At 35.2% G+C, this 21968-nt stretch overlaps 1 protein-coding gene across 4 annotated transcripts in view; it reads left to right on the top strand.

The window, feature by feature from the left end:
- Positions 1 to 21968, top strand: part of CNKSR2 (connector enhancer of kinase suppressor of Ras 2) — a 280032-nt gene that overhangs the window by 104509 nt on the left and 153555 nt on the right. For all 4 annotated transcript variants that reach the window (XM_053917527.2, XM_053917526.2, XM_053917525.2 and 1 more), the window contains exon 5: positions 5615 to 5656. In XM_053917527.2, coding sequence (XP_053773502.1) covers positions 5615 to 5656 — 42 coding nt within the window. The remainder of the gene's footprint in view (positions 1 to 5614; positions 5657 to 21968) is intronic.

The following is a 21968-nucleotide window of genomic DNA, read 5'->3' as shown; positions in this document are numbered from 1 at the left end:
TTTTTGGAAAATGGAATTGTGACTTGAGTGAATGCATGAATGAGAATATAACACTAATTCATTATGGGATTTAATTTCATAACCATATGAAGATATTTTGATAGCTTACTAAGTGAATATGTGAAGTATTCGGTGTGAAGGTACCATTATCAAAGGTTTGCATAGGTGAATCATCTAAATATTACTTGTAAGTGGAACAATATTTTCATATTATTTATATAACTATACTATAATATATACTAAAACTGAAATTTGTATAACATTTAATTTCAACTTTAATTATAAAGTTCCATGAAATATAGTTGTATATTAGATTAGACATACACAGTTTTTCTTCACTCTGTGAATTCAATGTTAATAATCTATGTATTGTTATTATGAATATATATATTCATAAGAATGAATATATGTATGTGTGTATATATATACACATATATATACACACATACAGTTGATAAGTAATATTACTTGTACTGAGCCTTATGACCCTCAAGTGCTTAAAACTTGCTGCCAAAGTATGGAGCGTCAATAGTAACATATAGAATAGAATTTTTTCTTTGTATTCTCCTCAGTAGCAATTACATCGTTGTTTCACAGAAAAGATAACTGATTATGATCCTCTGTGTATGTATACCTCATCTGTGAGTTTATGTGCATACTTACTTTTTTAAGAAAAGTGATTAAAATTGAAGAACCACTTCTCATTTTTATAAATATTGTCTTATTAAGAACTTGGTGCATTTAAATGTACATCACATGTCTTTTAGAAGCATTATATGGAAAAAAGGTAAAGAAAAGATGCAAGTGTTATTTTGCATGAACAGTAAAAGACAGCATGAGCTACTGAAGAGAACTCCTGGGAGTATATAGTGGCATAGCTCTAACTCCAATTTTAAAAATCTAAATTTAATCCTAACCTAAAAATAACTAGAATGTCACAGGTGTACCTTTCCATAGCATGAATAGGTTCATAAAATGTAGATTTCTCCATATTCAGTGCTATTTTCTTTTTAAAACTTGGGGCATGATCGTTTGGGGAAAGATTTGGCCATAAATATTAATAAAATTCACACTTGAGAAGAAAATATTTAAAATAACATTTTGATGGAAATAACTTCCTAATAAGATGAATCCCCCAAAGTACCTAGGGCTATTTAAAGCATATTTAGCATGATAGAATGAACTCCACAAAATTATAGCTTTATTAAATAGAACACAGTCATTTAGTTTCTATTCTTCTTCCTAATATAAAGTAGCAGGTTAATATGCACTTTTTGTTTTTCTATTTTGTTGGTTTGTAATTTCCTATGTCTTGCCCTTTGTGAAAGCCTGTGGCTCTCAGTAATGAGCAGGACAATCTGGCTGAAAAAAAGTAGAAATACAGTCAAGTTATTCAAATTAGTAAGCTATTAAAGAAAGAAATAAGTTTATTAAAAGGAAAAATCCCAATCAATAAATTGGGTGAATGTACAATTGAAACACATAGCTCCACGGCAGGAGCTGAGAACTGTTCAGGGTGAACCAACTGATACTATTGTTAAATCCATTTACTGTTTTATGGATTCTATATATTTGATCATCTTGGTTTCACTTGGTTTGGCATTCTTCTATAACATGATGTCCTATAAAATAGATTTAAGTATTGAATATGTCTCAAAATACCATCTTTATCAAAATCATCTTGGGGACCTCTACAGTGAATCTAGTAAATCGGTATTTCTGGAGACAAACCTGAGAATTTGCATTTTGACCCACTTTCCAAGTGATTCTTACATATTTTGACAATTGCTATAGTAGCTGTGTTTGAGTGTAGTTCCATTGCTTTTGTAATAATGCCTTTTTTGCCTAAAGACCTATTTTTTCCAAGACCCAATTAAAAGCCAAATTTCTGGAATTTTTTAAAGACAGAGCTGGTTGTTTCCTCCTCTGTAACCCTAGCTCTATGATGCTGCCTTTATTAGAGTAATTATGGGTATTCTAAAAGTCTTAGTGCAGATTCAAGTTTTAATAACTTCCCATGTATAAATATGCTACAAACATCAAATTGATTAAATCATATCAATTTATTTTTTAAATTAGTTTGTTTATTTCAAATGGTAAGTTTTTAATTTTAATATTTGGATGTGACAGTGTTTTAGACTGCTGCAAAAACTCAGCCACCTCAGTCAACTGATGTATGTCCCTTAGTCTTTGTCTAATGGGGTCATGTCAAAATTTTCAAGTACGCATTAGCACTTCATTCTTTGAGTAATTGTAAGGTCAGGATTACAAATGTAGTCATTTTGTTACTGAGGGCCAGCAGTTGATGAACGTTTTTACAAAGTTTGAAATTTGACTTGAGTCATGTATAGCACAATACAGTGGCCATGTTGAATTTTAATGAAAAATTAATAAAACAAATAAGCAAAATATAACCAGAGACATTGAAATTAAGAACAAACTGACAGTAACCAGAGGGGAGGTGGGATGGGGATAATGGGGGGGAGGGGGAAGGGTCATCAAGGAACATGTATAAAGGACCCATGGACAAAGCCAAAGGGGAGTAGGATCAAAGGTGTGAGGTGGGGGTGGGGGTGGGGAGTGGGGGGGAGGAAATGGAGACAACTGTATTGAACAATAAAAAAATAATATATTAACATTTTTTAATTTAAATAATTGATCCTTCACATGTTGACTTGTATACTTTTGTGACATTTATATCTCTAAAGTTATTGAAACTTAAAACTGCATGAAGGCTTTGGAATTCTATGTATTTAAACTTATTTGTGTCAACATTTATCTCCTTAAACTTCTCTTCCCTAAGTCAGGGGCCATGTTTTATTGCGTCCTTAGCACAGTTGATAAATATTTGTTGAATTAAGAAAATTACATCAATTATACATTGTGCAATTCATTCAATATATTCAATATTATTAAACTATTTGGATTTATTTAATATATTTAAAATTTAGCATCATATTAACATCTTTAATATTTAATAATATTTACTCTTTCATTCATTCCAGTTATCCTTTTAGATGCTCAAATTACTCTGTCTTTGACCAGTGAGAATTTCTTTATATTGACTTCTCAGTCCTGCTCACACAGTCCTCATAGTCTTTTATAACTTCTTTCTATCTTGTGCACAATATAATCCAAGCTCATCTTGTACATTTCCTATCCCAGATCTAGAATCAGCCATTTTCCAAGAAGGCCTGGGAAATGACAGTTGAAGACCGCTAACTGTGTAGAGTTTATTTATTACTAGATTAGTCATTGTTTCTATGCCTTTTCAGTAGGCAGAGCTAAGAAAAACAAATATGTATATACATACATAAGACATCAAGAGCTCTAAGGTTTTACTTCTTATATATGAATCTGCTTTCTCCCGTGCTAAAGTTACTTACCAATGACAACAAGAGTGATAAAATGATAGTATCACATAACTGTTCAATTGCTTCATCCTATAAAATACAACAGTTTTAACAAAACAACAGAATACCACACTACTACTAACAAACTATATGATTGCTGAAAATTACATAATATTTTGTTACACAGTTCTTTTAGTTATATTACACTAGGGATGTGCAAGTAAAGTATTATATTATAAAGAGACTTGAGCCCTGGCTGGTGTGGCTCAGTGGGTTGAGTGCAAGGTGCGATCCAGAGGGTCGCTGGTTTGATTCCCAGTCAGGGCACATGCCTGGGTTATAGGCCAGGTCCCCATTTGGGGGTGTGCTAGAGGCAACCACACATTGATGTTTCTGTCGCTCTCTTCCTCCCTCCCTTCCCCTCTCCCTAGAAATAAATAAATGGAATCTTTAAAAAATAAAGAAACTTGAAATATTCTGTGTGAACATTATATCACTAGCAGGATATACATTTAGAACATATTTACTTTTTTCCTTGAGAATCCCTTTGAAGTTTGAACATTTACTCATATTGTCCAATCCTAGGAAGGTAGGTAAATAATGAAACTTGCATCCATTACAGCTGAAGCAAGTTGTAAAGAGAGCATAGGGAAACTGGGCAACTGTCCAGCTTTTTCCAAATCATCTCTTCCCAATGTAATTTTGTTTGAAGTTAATTTTTTTAATTAGACCATTCAAATTCAGATGACATTAGAAATGCACTTTCCAAATATTAATGTTTTATCTACACCTTGGCTTCTCTGTACATAATTCGTACTTAATTATTAAGAGTTGACTTTATGTAGGAATATAGACATAGATATGACAATATTTGTAACAAACTTATTCTTTGGCACAGGAGCCCTCAGGATAGCAAGACCCAATCCTTAAGTATTTCTATTAGTTTGTGAAATGAATCAGACCTAAATTTAACTTTAAACATTCTTCCTTGATAAGAATATGTACTTCTTCTGACAGGTATTGTGGTGAAATGGCATTATGAAAAACTATGCTGAGCAAGATTCCTTTTTGTTAAAATTAACTTCAGGGAAAAGTGAAAAGGACTGTTTGTTATTCCTTGAAATATGCAGTATGGTGGAATATGGATATTTTTTCAAAACTATATAGCCAAATAATAATTAATTAATTTTATATTTTGAAGTAAAAATACTTAGTTTAAAATTTTTAAAGATGTAGAGCAATAATTCTTAAAATGCATATTTATCAATTACTGTATGCCAGATACTGTGCTAAGCCATTTATCTCATTTTCTCATTTAATCCTCACAACTCTTTGACTAGATTTCACAAATTCCCATTTCATAAATTCCTTTAGAAAACTGAACCATAGAAATGTGAACTTTCTAAGCAGGGATCACTTTGCTGGGTTACAGCTTATTGTAAGTGTAACAATTGCAAGTAAAAAGACAATGGTGATTTTGTAAAACTAATTTTAAAAATAATTTCAGGGACTCAAATTTAGGCAAGAACAATAAACTTGGTATTTATTATCAGCATGTACCAATTTTCAATGCATAATGTAAAGTACATTTCATAGCTTACAATAATTAAAATATAAATGCATTTTTTATATTTTAATATGAATATTGAAATAAATATTAGTGTTTCTCTTAATGTCCCAATCTATAATGAATTATCATTTGAAATGTTGGAAATATTTCAACAAAAATATATTTATCACATGTGATAGAAAATGGTTAAAAATTTTTTTCCAGTGTTTCTTTTTACATCTATTTAATATAAATTGTCATTTCTTTTATGTGTTTAAAAAGGGGGAAAGAAGGGGAAGGGACGAGTCAAGGAACATGTATGAATGACCCATGGACATGGAACAACAGGGTGGTGATTGGCTGTGGGAGCGGGAGGTGGGTGGGGTAGGGGAAAGCAGCGGGAGAAAATTGGGACAACTGTAATTGGACAACAATAAGAAAGAATAAAAGCATTATATTCTGAATAAATAAATAAATAAAATTAGTTAAAATAAAAAAGACACTTAAGCAAAAATGAGAATATCCCTGTAACTGACCACCTGAGTAACCACTATGCATATGTTGGCATATAGCATTCCAGATTTTTTTCTCATTGTTGTGGCTTCTGTTTCAATTGTCAAGACTTTTTCAAATTGTAATTCAATTCCTAAGCAAGTATTTAGGATGAATGCTTGATTTTTCTCAAAACTAATGTCTATGTTTATTTTTTTAGGATTGTACTGTATATGAAACAGAGAATAAAATTCTTCATGTGGTAAGTATACTTGGATTTATTTCCATATTCATTGGAAAATGTCTTTGTTTAACTAATAATTAATAAAAAAGCTACAGCTTATAAAAAAGTGAGCCCTGTATATTTCATAGGAAATTTCCAAAAGAATCAAAACAAGTTATATTAGTTATAATCATTCTATTATATCAGAATAAACATGATACAGTATTTTAAGATTGTAGGATGTAGCATGGTTGAAATAGAGTAAAATAAAGAATCTACAGAAAAAAGAATTTGAAATCAAAATTCTTCTGGCTGATTTGTGACAAGAGATCAAAGAAAAGTATTTGGTTGTATAACAATGGTAATTCCCCTCTATCATCATTTGGGTGAAATAACTCATAAAACAATCAAACTGCCTTTACTCTGATTCTATGCTCACAAAACAAGCTTCCAAATTTTAATTTGGCAATATTTGTTTAATCAATTAATGACTGCAGATATTTTATTACTAGCACTGGAGTAAAAGTACATTACACTTTGTAGAAAGGCATATTCTTTCTTGTTAATGAACATTTGGCTGTTTTCCTTTGTAAATCCGTTTCTTAGTTGATGCTCATCTGCCCTAATAACTTTTTCACCTCTATTAGAAATGAAAAAAAGAGAAATGAGTGAAAGCATATATAATAACACTGAAGAAGTTTAGAAATGAATGCAATATATTTATTTTGACAGCTTTGCATTCCAGCTAGTGAGAATTTAAAGATCCTGTTTGATGATGATCGAGACAATGGATAGCACTAACCAATCAATTCAGCTCAGAAAGTTCTTGTACTTTCATGTTTTCATTCCATTTCACTTCTTGGCCTTTTTATGTAATGGTGACCCAGCCTTCATTAGAAGGTTATACACTTTTGTGTTACCCTTCTCACAATAAGAATTAATTTTTTTTTTAATAATAAAATAGTATACTGTACCATTTGGTATATAATGCTGGAATTCTTCCTTTAAAATAAAATTTTCAAAAAATATGCTTTTAGATTTTCTGTATTATAAAAGAAATCACTTACAGTATTAAGAATTGTGTCAAAATCCTAGTCTACCACTTTCTATCTTAGCGAACTTAGTAAAGTGATTTAACTCTTTTTGCGATTTTGTCCTTTTTTTAAGTATAGTTTACTGATTATGCCATTATAGTTGTCCCAATTGTCCCCCTTTGCTCCCCTTCCCTCCAGCAATCCCCCTTTGATTCATGTCCATGGGCCGTACATGTAAGTTCTTAGGCTTCGCTACTTCCTATACCATTCTTAACATCCCCCTATCTATTTTGTACCTACCAATTATGCTTCTTATTCCCTGTACCTTTTCACCCATTCTCTCACTTTCCCCTCCCAGCTGATAACCCTCCAAATGATTTCCATATCTATGATTCTGTTCTTGTTTTGGTTGTTTGCTTTGTGTGTGTGTGTGTGTGTGTGTGTTTAGATTCCTTTGTTGACAGTTGTGAATTTATTGCCTTTTCAATGTCCATGGTTTTGACTTTTTTTCTTAAATAAGTCCCTTTAACATTTCCTGTAATAATGGCTTGGTGATGCTGAGCTCCTTTGGCTTTACCTTGTTTGGGAATCACTTTATCTGCCCTTTCATTCTAAATGATAGCTTTGCTGGATTGAGTAATCTTAGGTGTAGGTCCTTGCCTTTCATGACTTTGAGTACCTCTTGCTAGTCCCATCTTGCCTGCATAAGTTTCTTTTGAGAAATCAGCTGATAGTCTTTTGGGAACTCCTTTGTAGGTAACCGTCTGATTTTCTCTTATTGTTTTTAACATTCTCTCTTTACCTTTAACCTTTGGCATTTTAATTATGATGTGTCTTGGAGTGGACCTCTTTGAGTCCAACTTGTTTGGGACTCTGTGCTTCCAGGACTTGTATGTCTATTTCCTTCACTAAATTGGGGAAGTTTTCTTTCATTATTTTTTTCAAATAAATTTTCAACTTCTTGCTCTTTCTCTTCTCCTTCTAAAATCCCTATGATTGGGATGTTGGCACTTTTGGAGATGTCCCAGAGTCTTCTTAGACTATACTCATTTTTTTGAATTCTTGTTTCTCCTTTCTGTTTTGGTTGAATGTTTATTTCTTCCTTACATTCCCAATCATTTATTTGAATCTCAGCTTCCTTCTGATTACTCTTGGTCCCCTGTGGATTTTTCTTTATTTCTTCTTAGTATAGTCTTTATTTCTTCCTTTATATTGTTGCCATACTCAACATAATGAATGTGGGACATCCCATTCCACTGCCACTGCCTCTCCTGCCACATTGCCTCCTCGCCTGTCCGCCCAACACCATGTCTCTGCCCCTCCTACCTGTCTGGATGAATGTGGCTTCTTTAAATCCTTGGTTGTTGGACTTCCATACAGTTCAATTTTCTGGCAGTTATGGATATTGTTTTGAGTTTAGTTGTAATTCTTCTTGTGGTTTCATGAGGAGGTAAAGTGTTTCTACCTATACCTCCATCTTGATCAGAGGTACCAATTTTGTTTTTTTTTTTTAAGGTAAATTTTAATTTTTTTATTTTTTGTTGAGATATAATGGACATATAACATCATATTAGTTTCAGGTGTACAACATAATGATTCAATATTTGTAAGAGACTTTGTTCTTAATGTGGATATTAATATCTTCTAAGTATAACAGTTTATAATTCTTTTTGGCATTTATTTGATATTTTTCATTTCCTTCCTTATATTAACCAGAAAATAAAAAGTCTGAGTTTTGATATAACTTATTTAGAATCAAATTGCAAGTTAGTATGAATGGTCTCCTTATTTCTATAGTACTTGGCTATGTGCACTCATACAACTGAGTAGATATTACAGAAGCTTGAGATATGCTCTAGAATATCATCTGAGAATGAACTGTCTCATCTCAGACCCAATCCCTGTATCTTTATTTTGTCTGGAGGGGAGCGAAGGCAATTGTCAAGAGAAAGGAGAACTTACCACTTATGAAAACCTGCTATATCCTAGGAATTCCATGGGTAAAACAAGCATCAAGATACTCTTCAACACCTGGCCAAACTCTAATAGCTCAGGACAGTTGTGAGATGTGCCTTTTCCTGAAATAGATCTCTGTTTAAGGATGAATAAAGAAAAAGAATGGGAAAGAGCAAAGGAAATATTCTCTCATATATTAGAAGAAAATCCTTCTCCATGAAGTCAGTTTATTCATAACATCTATTTAACGCTCTCAATAAGATCAAAAGAACATTGTTTGTATTAAAGTAGAACGCCATAAAGAAGGTAAGGCCACTATAAACTGAGCATGAAATTAACTAGGAAAACAGTCTGTAAAACTAAGAGTATGGAAATGGAAATTAAACCATACTGAAAGCAGTAAGAAGCAAACTGGATACTGCAGAAAATTTAAACAGTGAGACACAAGGTAAACTTTAATGATATTCATATATTTAGTAAATAAAAACCAAAATATGAAAGAAGGTAATAAGTATAGAGGATAAATTAAAGTTAACACACCTTCAAATAATTGTTATTTTCTGAGGAAGAAAGCAATAGGAAACAAAGATATAATAGAATAATTTAGGAATGGAAATTCTAAAATTCTGATTACTCAGCAAAGTCAGAAAATTTATTGGGGACTTCCAGCCAAGATGGAGGCGTACGTAGACACACTGTGCCTACTCGCCCAACCAGAAGAAGGACAACAACAATTTAAAAACAAAAAAACAACCAGCACTGACAGAAAATCGAACTGTATGAAAGTCCGACAACCAAGGAGTTAAAGAAGACACATTCATCCAGACCGGTAGGAGGGGTGGAGACACGTAGCTGGGTGGAGAGGACTCGTGGCCAAACAGTGGCTGGTGGACCCTGCTGTCCCACATTCACATGCAGATAAACCAGAAGGAACAAAAGGGGAGCGAAACAGACCGAGCAACCCCAGGGCTCCAGCACGGGGAAATAAAGCCTCAAACCCCTTGGGGGTTGAGGCGGCAGCAGGAAAAACTCCCAGTCTCACAGGAGAGTTCATTGAGACCCACAGAGTCCCAGAATGTACACAAACCCACCCACATGGGAATCAGCACCAGAAGGGCCCACTTTGCTTGTGGGTAGCCGGGGAAGTGACTGAAAGCTGACAGAGAGTGGAGCAAGGGCTGTTGCTCCCTCTCTGACTCCATCCCCACATACAACATCACAGCACAGTGCAGTGGGTTGCCCCACCTGGGCGAACACCTAAGGTTCTGCCCCTTTATGTAACAGGTGCTCCAAGACAAAAAAAAAAAAAAAATGGCCCAAAGGAAAGAACAGATCAAAGCTCCAGAAAAAATACAACTAAGCAACAGAGATAGCCAACCTATCTGATGCACAGTTCAAAACACTGGTAATCAGGATGCTCACAGAATTGGTTGAATTTGGTCACAAATTAGATGAAAAAATGAAGGCTATGCGAAGAGAAACAAAGGAAAATGTACAGGGAACCAATAGTGATGGGAAGGAAACTGCAACTCAGATCGACGGTGTGGACCAGAAGGAAGAAAGAAACATCCAACCAGAAAAGAATGAAGAAACAAGAATTTAAAAAAATGAGGAGAGGCTTAGGAACCTCCAGGACATCTTTAAAAGTTCCAATATCCAAATTATAGGGGTACCAGAAGGAGAAGAGGAAGAACAAGAAATTGAAAACTTATTTGAACAAATAATGAAGGAGAACTTCCCTAATCTGGCAAAGGAAATAGACTTCCAGGAAGTGCAGGAAGCCCAGAGAGTCCGAAAGAAGCTGGACCCAAGGAGGAACACACCAAAAGCTCCACTTTCAAATATCATCATATCCAGGATTAGGTTTCAGCATATGAATTGGTGAGGCGGAAGGACACAAACATCGAGTAAATAACAGATGGTAAGAAATAAAAAAGAAATTGAGTGTTAATACTATTTTTATTTATTTATTTTTATTCAGTTAATACTATTTTTAAGATGTGGGTTGTTAATGATAAATCAAAAAGATAATGCAAACTTCATTAGTTTTATATACTTTTGTAAGAGACAAACTCCGCGTCCCTAAATTAAATCACAAAAACTACCATTACTTTTCAGTGGCAATTATTCTCAGAAAACAAGAATTTTGTATAAAACAATAATAAAAATACAAGTTTTCACCTGTTGATTCATAAACACACACACACACACACACACAATTAGCACTCACTAAAAATATCCAAATGCTGGTAAAAATCTGATGAAATTACAATGGACATACCTTACTGCTAGGCATATACATTCATAAAACCTTTTAAGTTTTAGGCAATTTCAAGGCTCAGAAACATTACTACTAACATTTACATAGGACTTACAAAATGCCTCAGGCACTATTTTAAGTGTTCTATATTAACTTACTCATTGGGTCCTCATAACATCCTTATGATATAGGTATTATTACTGTCGTCTCCAGTTTATAGATGAGGAAACTGAAGCACAAAGATGTTAGATAGCATTCCCGAAGTGACACAGTTAGCAAGGATTTAAGATGGGATTTTAACTCAGGGAATCTGGCTCCAGAGTTCATATTCTTATGCCGCGTTGGGAATCTAGTCTAAAAATAAATTCCAAATTACAATAATGTTTTCTATAGAATGTGCTTATAGTAGTAATATTATATATAATAATGAAAGATAGGAAATATAAAGTAATGCTTCAGTAATGTGTGGTACATTCACATGATGAAATATTTCCTATTCATAGTTATTATTTGAAATTTTATTTGTGAATATATAATTTATAGATAAATTATACTTATAAACATACGTGAAATATTTATGTGCCAATGTTAAAGGAAGGATTCTAAATGACAATGTTAAGTAAAAACCAGATTAAAACCATTATAAACACAAAATAAATCATCACAGTTGAAAATTGAAAAAGGAAATACTCTATATTAATATTTATTGCATTTGCCTGGTAAGATAATATCTTATTTTTTGGTTTCAAGTATCTTCCCAGTTTTCTTTAGTTTGCTTTGCTTTTATCATGAAAAATTTAAAAGTACATATTTATTCTAGTATAGTTATAATCCTGATGGCTTTTAATGGGTGATTTTATGCTATACAATACTGAAATAGTCAATAGTGACTTGAACAATCCTTAAGGCAGATTTCCTGTTTACCTTCCTTATCTTAAAAATTAGACTTGTTTATGCTTAAAATTAGAAAGTAGTAGACTCTAAGGACCAAAAAGCTGTGTAAAAAAAGGGGGTTGATTGGTTGCAGTAGTGGACAGAGATGTGTGTTAGCATGAAATGTAAGAATAAAAAAAGGAGACTGAACAGCTTGGGTTTCCTTGGAATTTGTCGTTAAAAGTAATGCTACAGACAACCGAGTGTAACCATAAAAGACAAAAGAAAATGCAGATAATCAACATACTCCATATATGACTGATTGTTGACTAATGATAAATAGTAATATATTTCATCTCCATTGATCTGATGTTTCCGTCTCTGTTAGGCTTTGTCCCTATTACACATTCCCTGGCATGTTGCAGCCCGTCTGTTTTTGCTCTGCCCAGAGCCATGGTTTATATAGTAAATCCATTATAGGGAATCTGGAGTTCTCTTCAGTTCTGTACTCTACTATCGCCTCACTCCCAACATTCACCCCAGTCTTTGAATGTGGAGAAACACTCCTGAGAAGCCATTTCAGACCTTGCGCTTTAGCAGACTTACTCTGCTTGTCACAGCCCTGCTGCTCTCATTGGTGAGCCTGGAATACTTGTCTGCTTCAGTAAACTCGTCGAAATCCCAGGACAAGTATGATCATTAAGGTCAAAATATTTAAATCAGATTGTACTAAGCTCAAGTACACCTTTCACATTAATCAGCAGTTTGGTCTTGTATATGGCACTTGCTGTGTACTAGGAGTTTACCCCCATCATTTTAATAAAGATATCGGGAGAAATAAATACAGTGAATGCCTATTTTATTGTTTTAGTATTATCTTTTATTTGCATACTACTTTATGGAGTATTCTCATAAATGTTCTCTCTTCTCACTCTCTTTTCTCTCCAGGCTATATTTCTTCTTTACTTATTTAGGTTTGATCATGAATTAGGCTTATTTTGGCATGCTAACTATTTGTTTTATTTCATAAACATTCTGTATAAAGTTTTTCCTTTTAAAAATATGTGAGTTCTTTATTCCTAAACTTCATCTGGGCTGAGATTATTGTGCCTTCTCTGCTTTGTAAACTAGAAATGGCTGAAACTGCACAGAACCAGTAGTTAGGTCTAAGAGAAAGAGGATGAAGGAGAAAAGAAAGAGCTCATTTTAGACTGCCACACCATCTTATTTCACATCATTTAGGTGCGCATAGCTTTCCTCTCCTAATTATCCCAACCCTTGAAGATAGAAGTACTAGGGTAGCAACATGCCCCATAATATAAAATAAAACTGATCATGTTAATATCTTATCTTTACTGATTTCTGGAAAACAGTGGTACTCTAATAACTTCATAAAATAATTTTACATTGTATTGCAGGTCTCTGATGCTGTAAAAAGGCAGCTTTGTCAATTACAGCTGCACTCTTCTCTTAGAGCTGTAGTCTTGTGCCATTGCAAATTGAATTTTTTTGGTATGGTTGACATTTTGGTTGTAACTGTTGCATACAAATTGTGGTCAGTCTCCTTAAAATATGAATTATAATACTGAGTTTTGTACATTGCAAGTATTAAGATGCTTCTTTATTTTTAAAGATAAAGTCACCCTTCTCTCTTGGGCCCCTTCACTGTCTTTGTGGTCAACCTAAAAAGGGTGCTAGCACTATTACTGAAATAGGCATTGCCTTTTTGTGTTGTTTTATATTACCTTCGTATTTTGAGACTTTGGTGGTTAATTGCCTTATAAATTATTTTAACTGTAAATTAACTTCTCCACAACCAATATCCTATGCAAGAAAGAAGAAATCCAGATAGAGTATGATGGAGTAAATGTTTGTCTTTTCTGGGACAAAAGAAAGGATGTGTACATACTAAAGGGAACGTTATCACACATAAGGAATTGGAATAATCTGTTTTTAGTGTGTCTAGTATGATTTGGTTAGACCGTATGTAAGTTGGTATATTTATGTTGGTGTTCTTGCTAACATTACATTTGCTAAACACATTATGTCTTGTTAAATGCTTTTATATTCATACTGACTCTGAGAGTGCAGTCCTTGTTCTCAAAGAGTATTTGTTTTTGTTGGGGAGTCAGAGGCAACAGTAATGTAGCAGAAAGTGTACCAATTCGAGAGTTAAAAAGATTTGGTGTCCTAACCCCATTTTGTCACTTACCAAGCTGTGCACAAAGTAAATTAACCTCTCTGATTAAGTTGAAGGATTGAAGCATCTGTGTTTTTTAAGGGGTAAATGCCATAATTCTTTGGTGACTAACTCACAAATCAGTAGAAAACAGTGTGTTTGCATTAACTGAAGGACTGTCTTCATCTGAGACCATTCTTTTTTTATGTATTTATTTTTTTAATTGTTGTTCAAGTGCAGTTGTCTACATTTCCCCCCCACCCCAGGTATCCCCACCTCCCTCCCCTGATTCCACCCCCCTTGGTTTTGTCCATGTGTCCTTTATAGTTTTTCCTGAAAACCCTTCCCCCTTTCCCCCCATTATCCCCTCCCATCTCCCCTCTGGTTACTGTGAGACCATTATTTATGTAATCAAAGACACTATGGCCTTTCTTAAATCTACATTTATAGTCACTGTAAATGTAAAGATTTCTTCAATAAAGTAATTGAATTCATCAAAATACAGAAATCACAAAATAACAAAGGAAGTTTAATCTAAATAATTATTAAACAATGATAGAAGAGTATCTATACAGATGTAAAGCATGCCCCAGGACTGTACCTAAGGCAGGACACTGTCCCCCAGGCTGAAGTCAGAACTCATTGGAGCAGTAGGGTTGCAGCTTCACTGGGTTGTGTAAGTCAGAGCTGGTCCACAGTTGCCAGGCAAGCAGGAAACAACCTTCTAGGATACAGGCAAGTGATTCTGGTGGGCGGGCTCACAGAACAAGTGGGATGAAACTGTGGGTATGAGGCTGACAGGTTCACAGGATGGTGGTCATTGAGCCCAGGCTGATGCTGTAAGGTCACTGAGGGACTGCGTGGTCTGGGAACCCCTGAATTCCCCACATACATGCATCACTGTACATCATTCAGCAGGAGCAAGAAAAAGCAAAACACAGTACAAGGGAACCTGGAGAAGAGGCCTCCTTCCCCCTGCAATGTCCCTCTAGCTCCCTCTACTGACAGAAACTTAACACTATGCTCACTGTAAAGCAGAAATGCTTGAAGAGCCCTGTCCTTTAGCACAGAGCAAGCACTGAATGGTGTATATGGCAGTAAGAGCCAATAAATTCATAACCAACACAATGCATTTAGCTCTTTTTTCCATAAAAGCACAGATGGCAACTTTGAATTTCTCAGCTATAAGGGAAGACATTGCTCCCAGGTCTCTACTTTTTGTTCCCTATTTGCCCATAAGCTGTATATATAGTGCCTGGATTTTCTAGAAGCTCATACAATTATAATGAACTGCTTCACTCCTGCTATTTGAACCTGAAGTTAAATGAAATAATCTTCCTAACAACCTACATTTTAATTGAGCCACTGATAAGTCTAGACCCTTGTTAATCTTGAGCCCGGAAAGAAGCATGCCCTCTAATGAGTACCCTTTCATCTGTCTGGGGACTCACTGCAAACCTACCTCGCTCTGTTTCCTGACTCTGAGAGAGCAAGCAAATAGAATGGAGATTTTTCCCAGATCTAGTTCTGGTTTCCAGCTGACTGTTTCCCTCTGAGAAATCAAAGTTAGGGTGGAGCCACTTGTCCCACCTTCAAATCAGACCAACATGTCTAAGGGCAGTAGTTGGAAGTAAGTTACAAGTTTCAAGGGTCCACTTCTTGCTCGTTGATGTAGGTACACATTTGGGGCCCATGGTTTCTCACTGGTTGGTACTGTCCTCATCATTCCTAGATAATGATTATTTTGAAGTGTTATTGCTTCTTTTCCATTATCAGGTACACAAGGGCTACGTGCTTAATGTCGGTGATGTCAAAGCCAAAGCCAAATGTGCCACCATAAATACTCTCCCAGGTTTTGAAATCCTTGAACATAACAGTTGGCATTTGAATTGCGTAGCAGATACTTTGTGACTGTTGAATGAATGAATGGCTTAATGAAGTGGTGGTGGAGGTTTGCTAATTGTTTTGTTGTGTTTTTTCCCCTCACCATCAGAGTTTGAATCCTAAAGGGATTTCAGAGTTTTCTAGGCTTTGGTGGAACAAAATTCATATGATCTTTATTTATTTGCAACTTCAGTTGCTTTCTGAAGCTATTTAAAACTCATAATTCTATCTGTATACTGATTTAATTTTTACATTGGATTAAAATTGAAATTTTATCCTATTATATTAGTTTTGAAGTTTAAAATTTTTTTCTTCATCAATTCTCTTTACTTATATGAGCAAGAAATTCTTCTCATGTTGGGGGACATGTATATAGAATAATATTTTGGAATACCAGTTTAAATAGTGAACCATCATAATCAAAGGTATAATATTGCTAGATCCACAGAGATCTGGCAAGTACTAAGATACTAAGAATACTATATTTCCAAATGAGGCTTATATCACAGCATTCTTACTATTTAATATTAGAATAAATATATAATATTTTATAAAAAACAAAGTCTCTCTTGTTCACCAAATACAATGCAAATATCATCTTAAATTAGCACAAAGTTCTATAATTTATAATACTGAATTATACTATTTTTAAAAATACAATAGTTGAAATTCACATATTAATTTAAAAAGTAAAAATTAGTATCTTATAAATTCAGTGATAATGAAAGAATGCTGTTCAAAGATAATGAAAGGATGCTATCTGTTGTTATTAGTTAATACGTTAATGTAGGACTGCTGTTTTTTAAATCTCCATAGTGACTAAATGTTGCTTTCACAACTGTTTCAAAATCATTATTTATTTCATACTAAACATGCTATGCTCAGATCTTTTTCCGCTTTAGAACTTTTACATTTGGGTGAGCCAACCATATACACATATGCAAATAGATATAAAATATAATGCTTATATATAGAATAGAATATGAAAACTTTCCATTTCATTCTGATAATATGCTGTATTAATTACATTAATTTTTATTTTAAATTAATATAAACAACTGGAGAAAAAAATCACAATACCACTAAACCCATCCCATGACACACTTCTGTTTTAAAAGGTTCTTAATAAGTCAGAGCTAGCCCTATCTGTAACTTCTATTCAGTCACTACTTCTTTTTTTGCCATCTTAGATAGATTATAGCAGAATCCAGAGGATCATTTATGATATCCATTGTTCTTTTATGTTCCCTTTAGCATTATTAAAGGCATATTATTTACTAGGCTTTAATTTTAGATTCAAGTTTTTCTCCTGTTTTTAGAACTAAAGATAAATAGAATGTAAAATCTTTTGGTATAAATATTGCAACAATAGCAGAAGAATCCCCTTTATGCCAATGGTTATTAGTCATCTTCTATCTAGAATAGAGTGGTCCTTTTGCTGCTGAAATTGCTTTAAGTTTCCCCAGAATGTTCTTCACAGTCTCAATTCTACTACTCCTTATCTAAACTGCATTCTAAAGTGAAAGAATGTCTGCAGGCTCACCTTGTATTCTATTACACTATGTAGTTTAAATGTGTTATATAATATCCATTTAACACAGACATGAATTTATAACAATAGAAAATGAAATTCATCAGCAACAAGCTGAGATTTAAGGATCAAAATAAAAGATGGTAAGCATAATGATTAAGAATTCAAGTCCTACGTCTACCAAGGCAATGACCTTGTTCTATTTTTTTAGCCTTGCTTTCTCATCTGCTAGACTAGCCATAATACCTGCTTCAGAAAGTTGTTATAAGGATGAGATGATGAATATGAAGTATTTAGCATTGTGCCACATACATGGTAGGTGCTCTGTAGTACCGATGTTAACGTACAATAATAAAAAATATTTTTCCTTATAATTAATTTTCTTTTTCCAGAATACACTATTAAGTAGCAATAGATAATACTTTCTTTTAAAATGATAACTTAATATCACATGACTTCACTGAATGAACAAATTTACTTTTTTTTTTTCCTCCTGTGGAGAAAAAGGGACGGCATGGCTACTCTCTAAGTGAGAGAGGGCGAGAGGGCCAGAGAGAGCCCAACCCCTGCCTGGACAGGCTTTTATTGCTTTTCTGGGCACATTAAATTGAGGATGGTCCTCATTTACTATGCACAGGCTCCCTGTAGGTGATTACCTTTTACAGACAACAAAGGAAAGAATGTTGCTAATTACTTCAAAGAGAAGGATGTTACAGATCAAGGGGAAAAGTGGTTGAACTGGTTACACTCCATATTTGGGAGGTTTAGCACAGACTTTAGGAAGTTAAAGATACTCAGTAAACATTTGCTGCCTCAATCCAGGGTGAGGGAGTTTCAGCAAAAGCAAGTCTCATAGCAGCCTAGGTACAATGCAGGCCTGATTCCCCACGGGAGAACCTGTCCGTGGGCGTGGGTCCTGTGTGCCAAACCTCGAACCCACTGGCTTTTCCGAGTGGGGGCTGGGCTACATTTCCCATGAGTGGAACAGTTTCCTATATCTCTCCCCTTGTTTTTATTTTTTTTTCTCTCCCCTTGTTTTTAGTTAGGACTGCTATAGATCCCATAAAGCTTGCTACTTGCTGGTCTTTACACGACCCTGGGAAAATAATTTGCAAATGCAGGGAAGTACACAGAGCATTATTATAATCAGTACGCAACCAGTGGCTCCAAAGATCAACATTCTGGTTAAGTTCGTCAAACTAGTTTTTGGGTTTAGCCAGCTGAGATTGTCACGGAGGGTTTGAAAAACCTCTTGCTTAATCAAGCATTGAATGTTCTGCAGCTGCTGATGTAATTCTAGCTGCAATTTATCAATTTGTCCTTTTCAATTGGTAGAAAAAGTCCCTCTAGGTGATACTGAATACCACTCCAGGACTACTGGATGGAATTGCCCTTCAGGATGGGTGATGTACAGCTTGAATTCTGGATCAGGACAGTCCAATAGGGGCAGAAGTGGGTCGCTGCCAGGGAAGCCTTTTCTGATATGGCTTCATCCTCTTTGTTGGTGGCTCTAAAGGTCCTTCTGATCTGATGTGCACACTCCAACCACATTGGTGTGTTGACCACAACCGTGGCTGGTAGTCCTGAGTCCCTGTTCCTGGGCACCAGATAATGCGAATCCCGGCCCGTGGGATCCATGTGTTGTGGCAGCAATGGACAAATTCACACAGACTACAGTAATCCTGTGGAGAAAAAGGGACGGCTTGGCCACTCTCTAAGTGAGAGAGGGCGAGAGGGCCAGAGAGAACAACAAATTTACTTTTTATAAAAATGTGGAAAATAACATCCCTGGAACTTTGCCATTGTAAACTTTTTATTGAATTTATTAGGGTGACATTGGTTAATAAAATTATATAGGTTTCAGGTGTGCAATTCTACAATACATCATCTGTATATTGTATTGTGTGTTCACCACCCCAACTCTCCTTCTATCACCATTTACCACTCCTATACCCTCTTTTTAACGTGGTTTTCTGCAGTGGCTTGATGCATGCTGCAGTAATAAGTGTAGAATTAGCATATAAAGCCAGGCCATTTTATACCCCTTGTAATTGGCTTATTTAGTCAATTGCCAAATGCTGTGATATAAAAGATTCCAGTGCGTGATCTCTAAAATAGGCAGTAAGGTTCTAGTGGAATTTCTTTTCTAAGTCTTTCCGTTATTATTTTCCAAGATCTTTAATCTAGTAAATTCTGATAGCTTTGCTGGTAAAGTCAATGTTTGACATATCTTTTGTATTCTCAGCAGACCTAGCACACACCTGGTATTTGGCAAACAGAATTACTCAAGGAAAAGAATCTGAGAAAATGATTTGCAACTAAACACAGTGGATTTAAGTGGTATTTTCTTTTTTGTAAAAATGTCTACAGTCTATTATTTCTGCCTTTTTTTCCTTCTACCCCATTTCTAAGTGCTTCTAGTGTATGAATAAGAGAGCTACTATTGCTCATCATCAGTGTATCATATGAGGCCCTGACTGTTGTAATGCACACATGTTAAGCCATTTATATACCTCCATTACCTCCCTATTTATTGATACATTGGACTCTTTTGAAATATGCTTCAATTTGTAGAAACCAGAAAGGGTCCTTTAGAGCATACAAATTTAGTAACCTTCAGATTATTATGCAATCCAAGTATCCTATATAGAAACCCTTCAGAATTAATGCTATCTCCCCCCTTGAGATAAAGAGAAAATAAGAATGAAGATGTAACCACATATGGGAGGAAGTGAATAGTTAAAAGATTTAAATCTGCCCGAATGTGTTTATCTCCCTGTCAAAGAGCAGCAATTTGAACTGCAGCCAATTTTGATATGTAAAGTGGTGCCATTCTGTCCTTTTCCCCATGGCTGCTGATGAATATTTTCAAGAGGAGTTAAAAAAACACGACACCAAGACTGGGATCCCAGGATGAGCCACATAATATATGAGACCCAGTGCAAAATGAAAACATCCAGACCCTTATTCAAAAACAAGAATTCCAAGTTGGCAACAGCATAGCACAGTACTAACCTCAAGACCTTGTGCTACTGCACAGGCCACACGCTCATGAAGCTGGCCCTTGAGGCTCCCCTGTTTGGGTGGGAGAAGTGGGTGTTCCTGTGGGCACTTTGGTTAGCTCTTCAGGGTAATTTGTATCTGAGAGCACTGAGACTTGAACATGAGAAAGAGAAAAGGAGCTGTGATTGCTGGTCATTGTAAGATGATCAACAAGGTTGTGGATTTAAGAATAATGACATAATTCATTCCAGAAATAAGGATTGAGTCCTTGCAAGGTAGAGAAAACAATAGGGAGAGAATAAACATTTATTAGTAGTGTCTTTTCATATGAGCCATATAAGACTCCTATTATTTCATTTTTTAATATATTTTATTCATTATGCTATTACAGTTGTCCCATTTTTCTCCCCCTTTTCCCCTCCACCCTGCACCACCCCTCCCACCAGCACTCCCCCCCCCCCCCCGGTAGTTCATGTCCATGGGTCGTACATATAAGTTCTTTCACTTCTACATTTCCTACACTATTCTTAACCTCCCCCTATCTATTTTGTACCTGCCATGTATGCTTCATATTTCCCGTAACTTTTCCCCCATTCTTCCCCTTCCCCCTGCCTGCAGATAACCCTCCATGTGATCTCCATTACTCTGGTTCTGTTCCTGTTCTAGTTGTTTGCTTAGTTTTTGTTTTTTGGGGTTTGGTTGTTGATAATTGTGAGTTTATTGTCATTTTGCTGTTCATATTTTTGGTCTTCTTCTTTTTCATAGATAAGTCCCTTTAACATTTCATATAATAAAGGCTTGTTGGTCATGAACTCCTTTAACTTGACCTTATCTGAGAAGCGCTTTATCTGCCCTTCCATTCTAAATGAAAGCTTTGCTGGATAGAGCAATCTTGGATATAGGTCCTTGCCTTTCATGACTTGGAATACTTCTTTCCAGCCCCTTCTTGCCTGTAAGGTCTCTTTTGAGAAATCAGCTGACAATCTTATGGGAACTCCTTTGTAGGTGACTGTCTCCTTTTCTCTTGCTGCTTTTAAGATTCTCTCCTGTTTCATCTTGGGTAATGTAATTATGATGTGTCTTGGTGTGTTCCTCCTTGGGTGCAGCTTCTTTGGGACTCTCTGAGCTTCCTGGACTTCCTGGAAGTCTATTTCCTTTGCTAGATTGGGGAAGTTCTCCTTCATTATTTTTTCAAATAAGTTTTCAATTTCTTCCTCTTCCTCTTCTCCTTCTGGCACCCCTATGATTTAGATGTTGAAACGTTTAAAGTTGTTCTGGAGGTTCCTAGGCTTCTCCTCATTTTTTCTGAATTCTTGTTTCTTCATTCTGTTCTGGTTGAATGTTTCTTTCTTCCTTCTGGTCCAAACTGTTGATTCGAGTCCTGGTTTCCTTCCTGCCACTGTTGGTTCCCTGTACATTTTCCTTTAATTCACTTTTCATAGCCTCCACTTTTTCCTCTATTTTGTGTCCATACTCAACCATTTCTGTGAGCATCCTGATTACCAGTGTTTTGAACTCTGCATCTGATAGGTTGGCTATCTCTTTGTCACTTAGTTGTATTTTTTTCTAGAGCTTTGATATGTTCTTTCATTTGGGTCAACTTTTTTGTCTCGGTGCACCTGTTAGGTAGC

This window comes from Desmodus rotundus, chromosome X, assembly GCF_022682495.2.
Source record: "Desmodus rotundus isolate HL8 chromosome X, HLdesRot8A.1, whole genome shotgun sequence".
Taxonomy (NCBI): Eukaryota; Metazoa; Chordata; class Mammalia; order Chiroptera; family Phyllostomidae; genus Desmodus; species Desmodus rotundus.
This window is presented reverse-complemented; position numbering and strand designations above follow the sequence as displayed.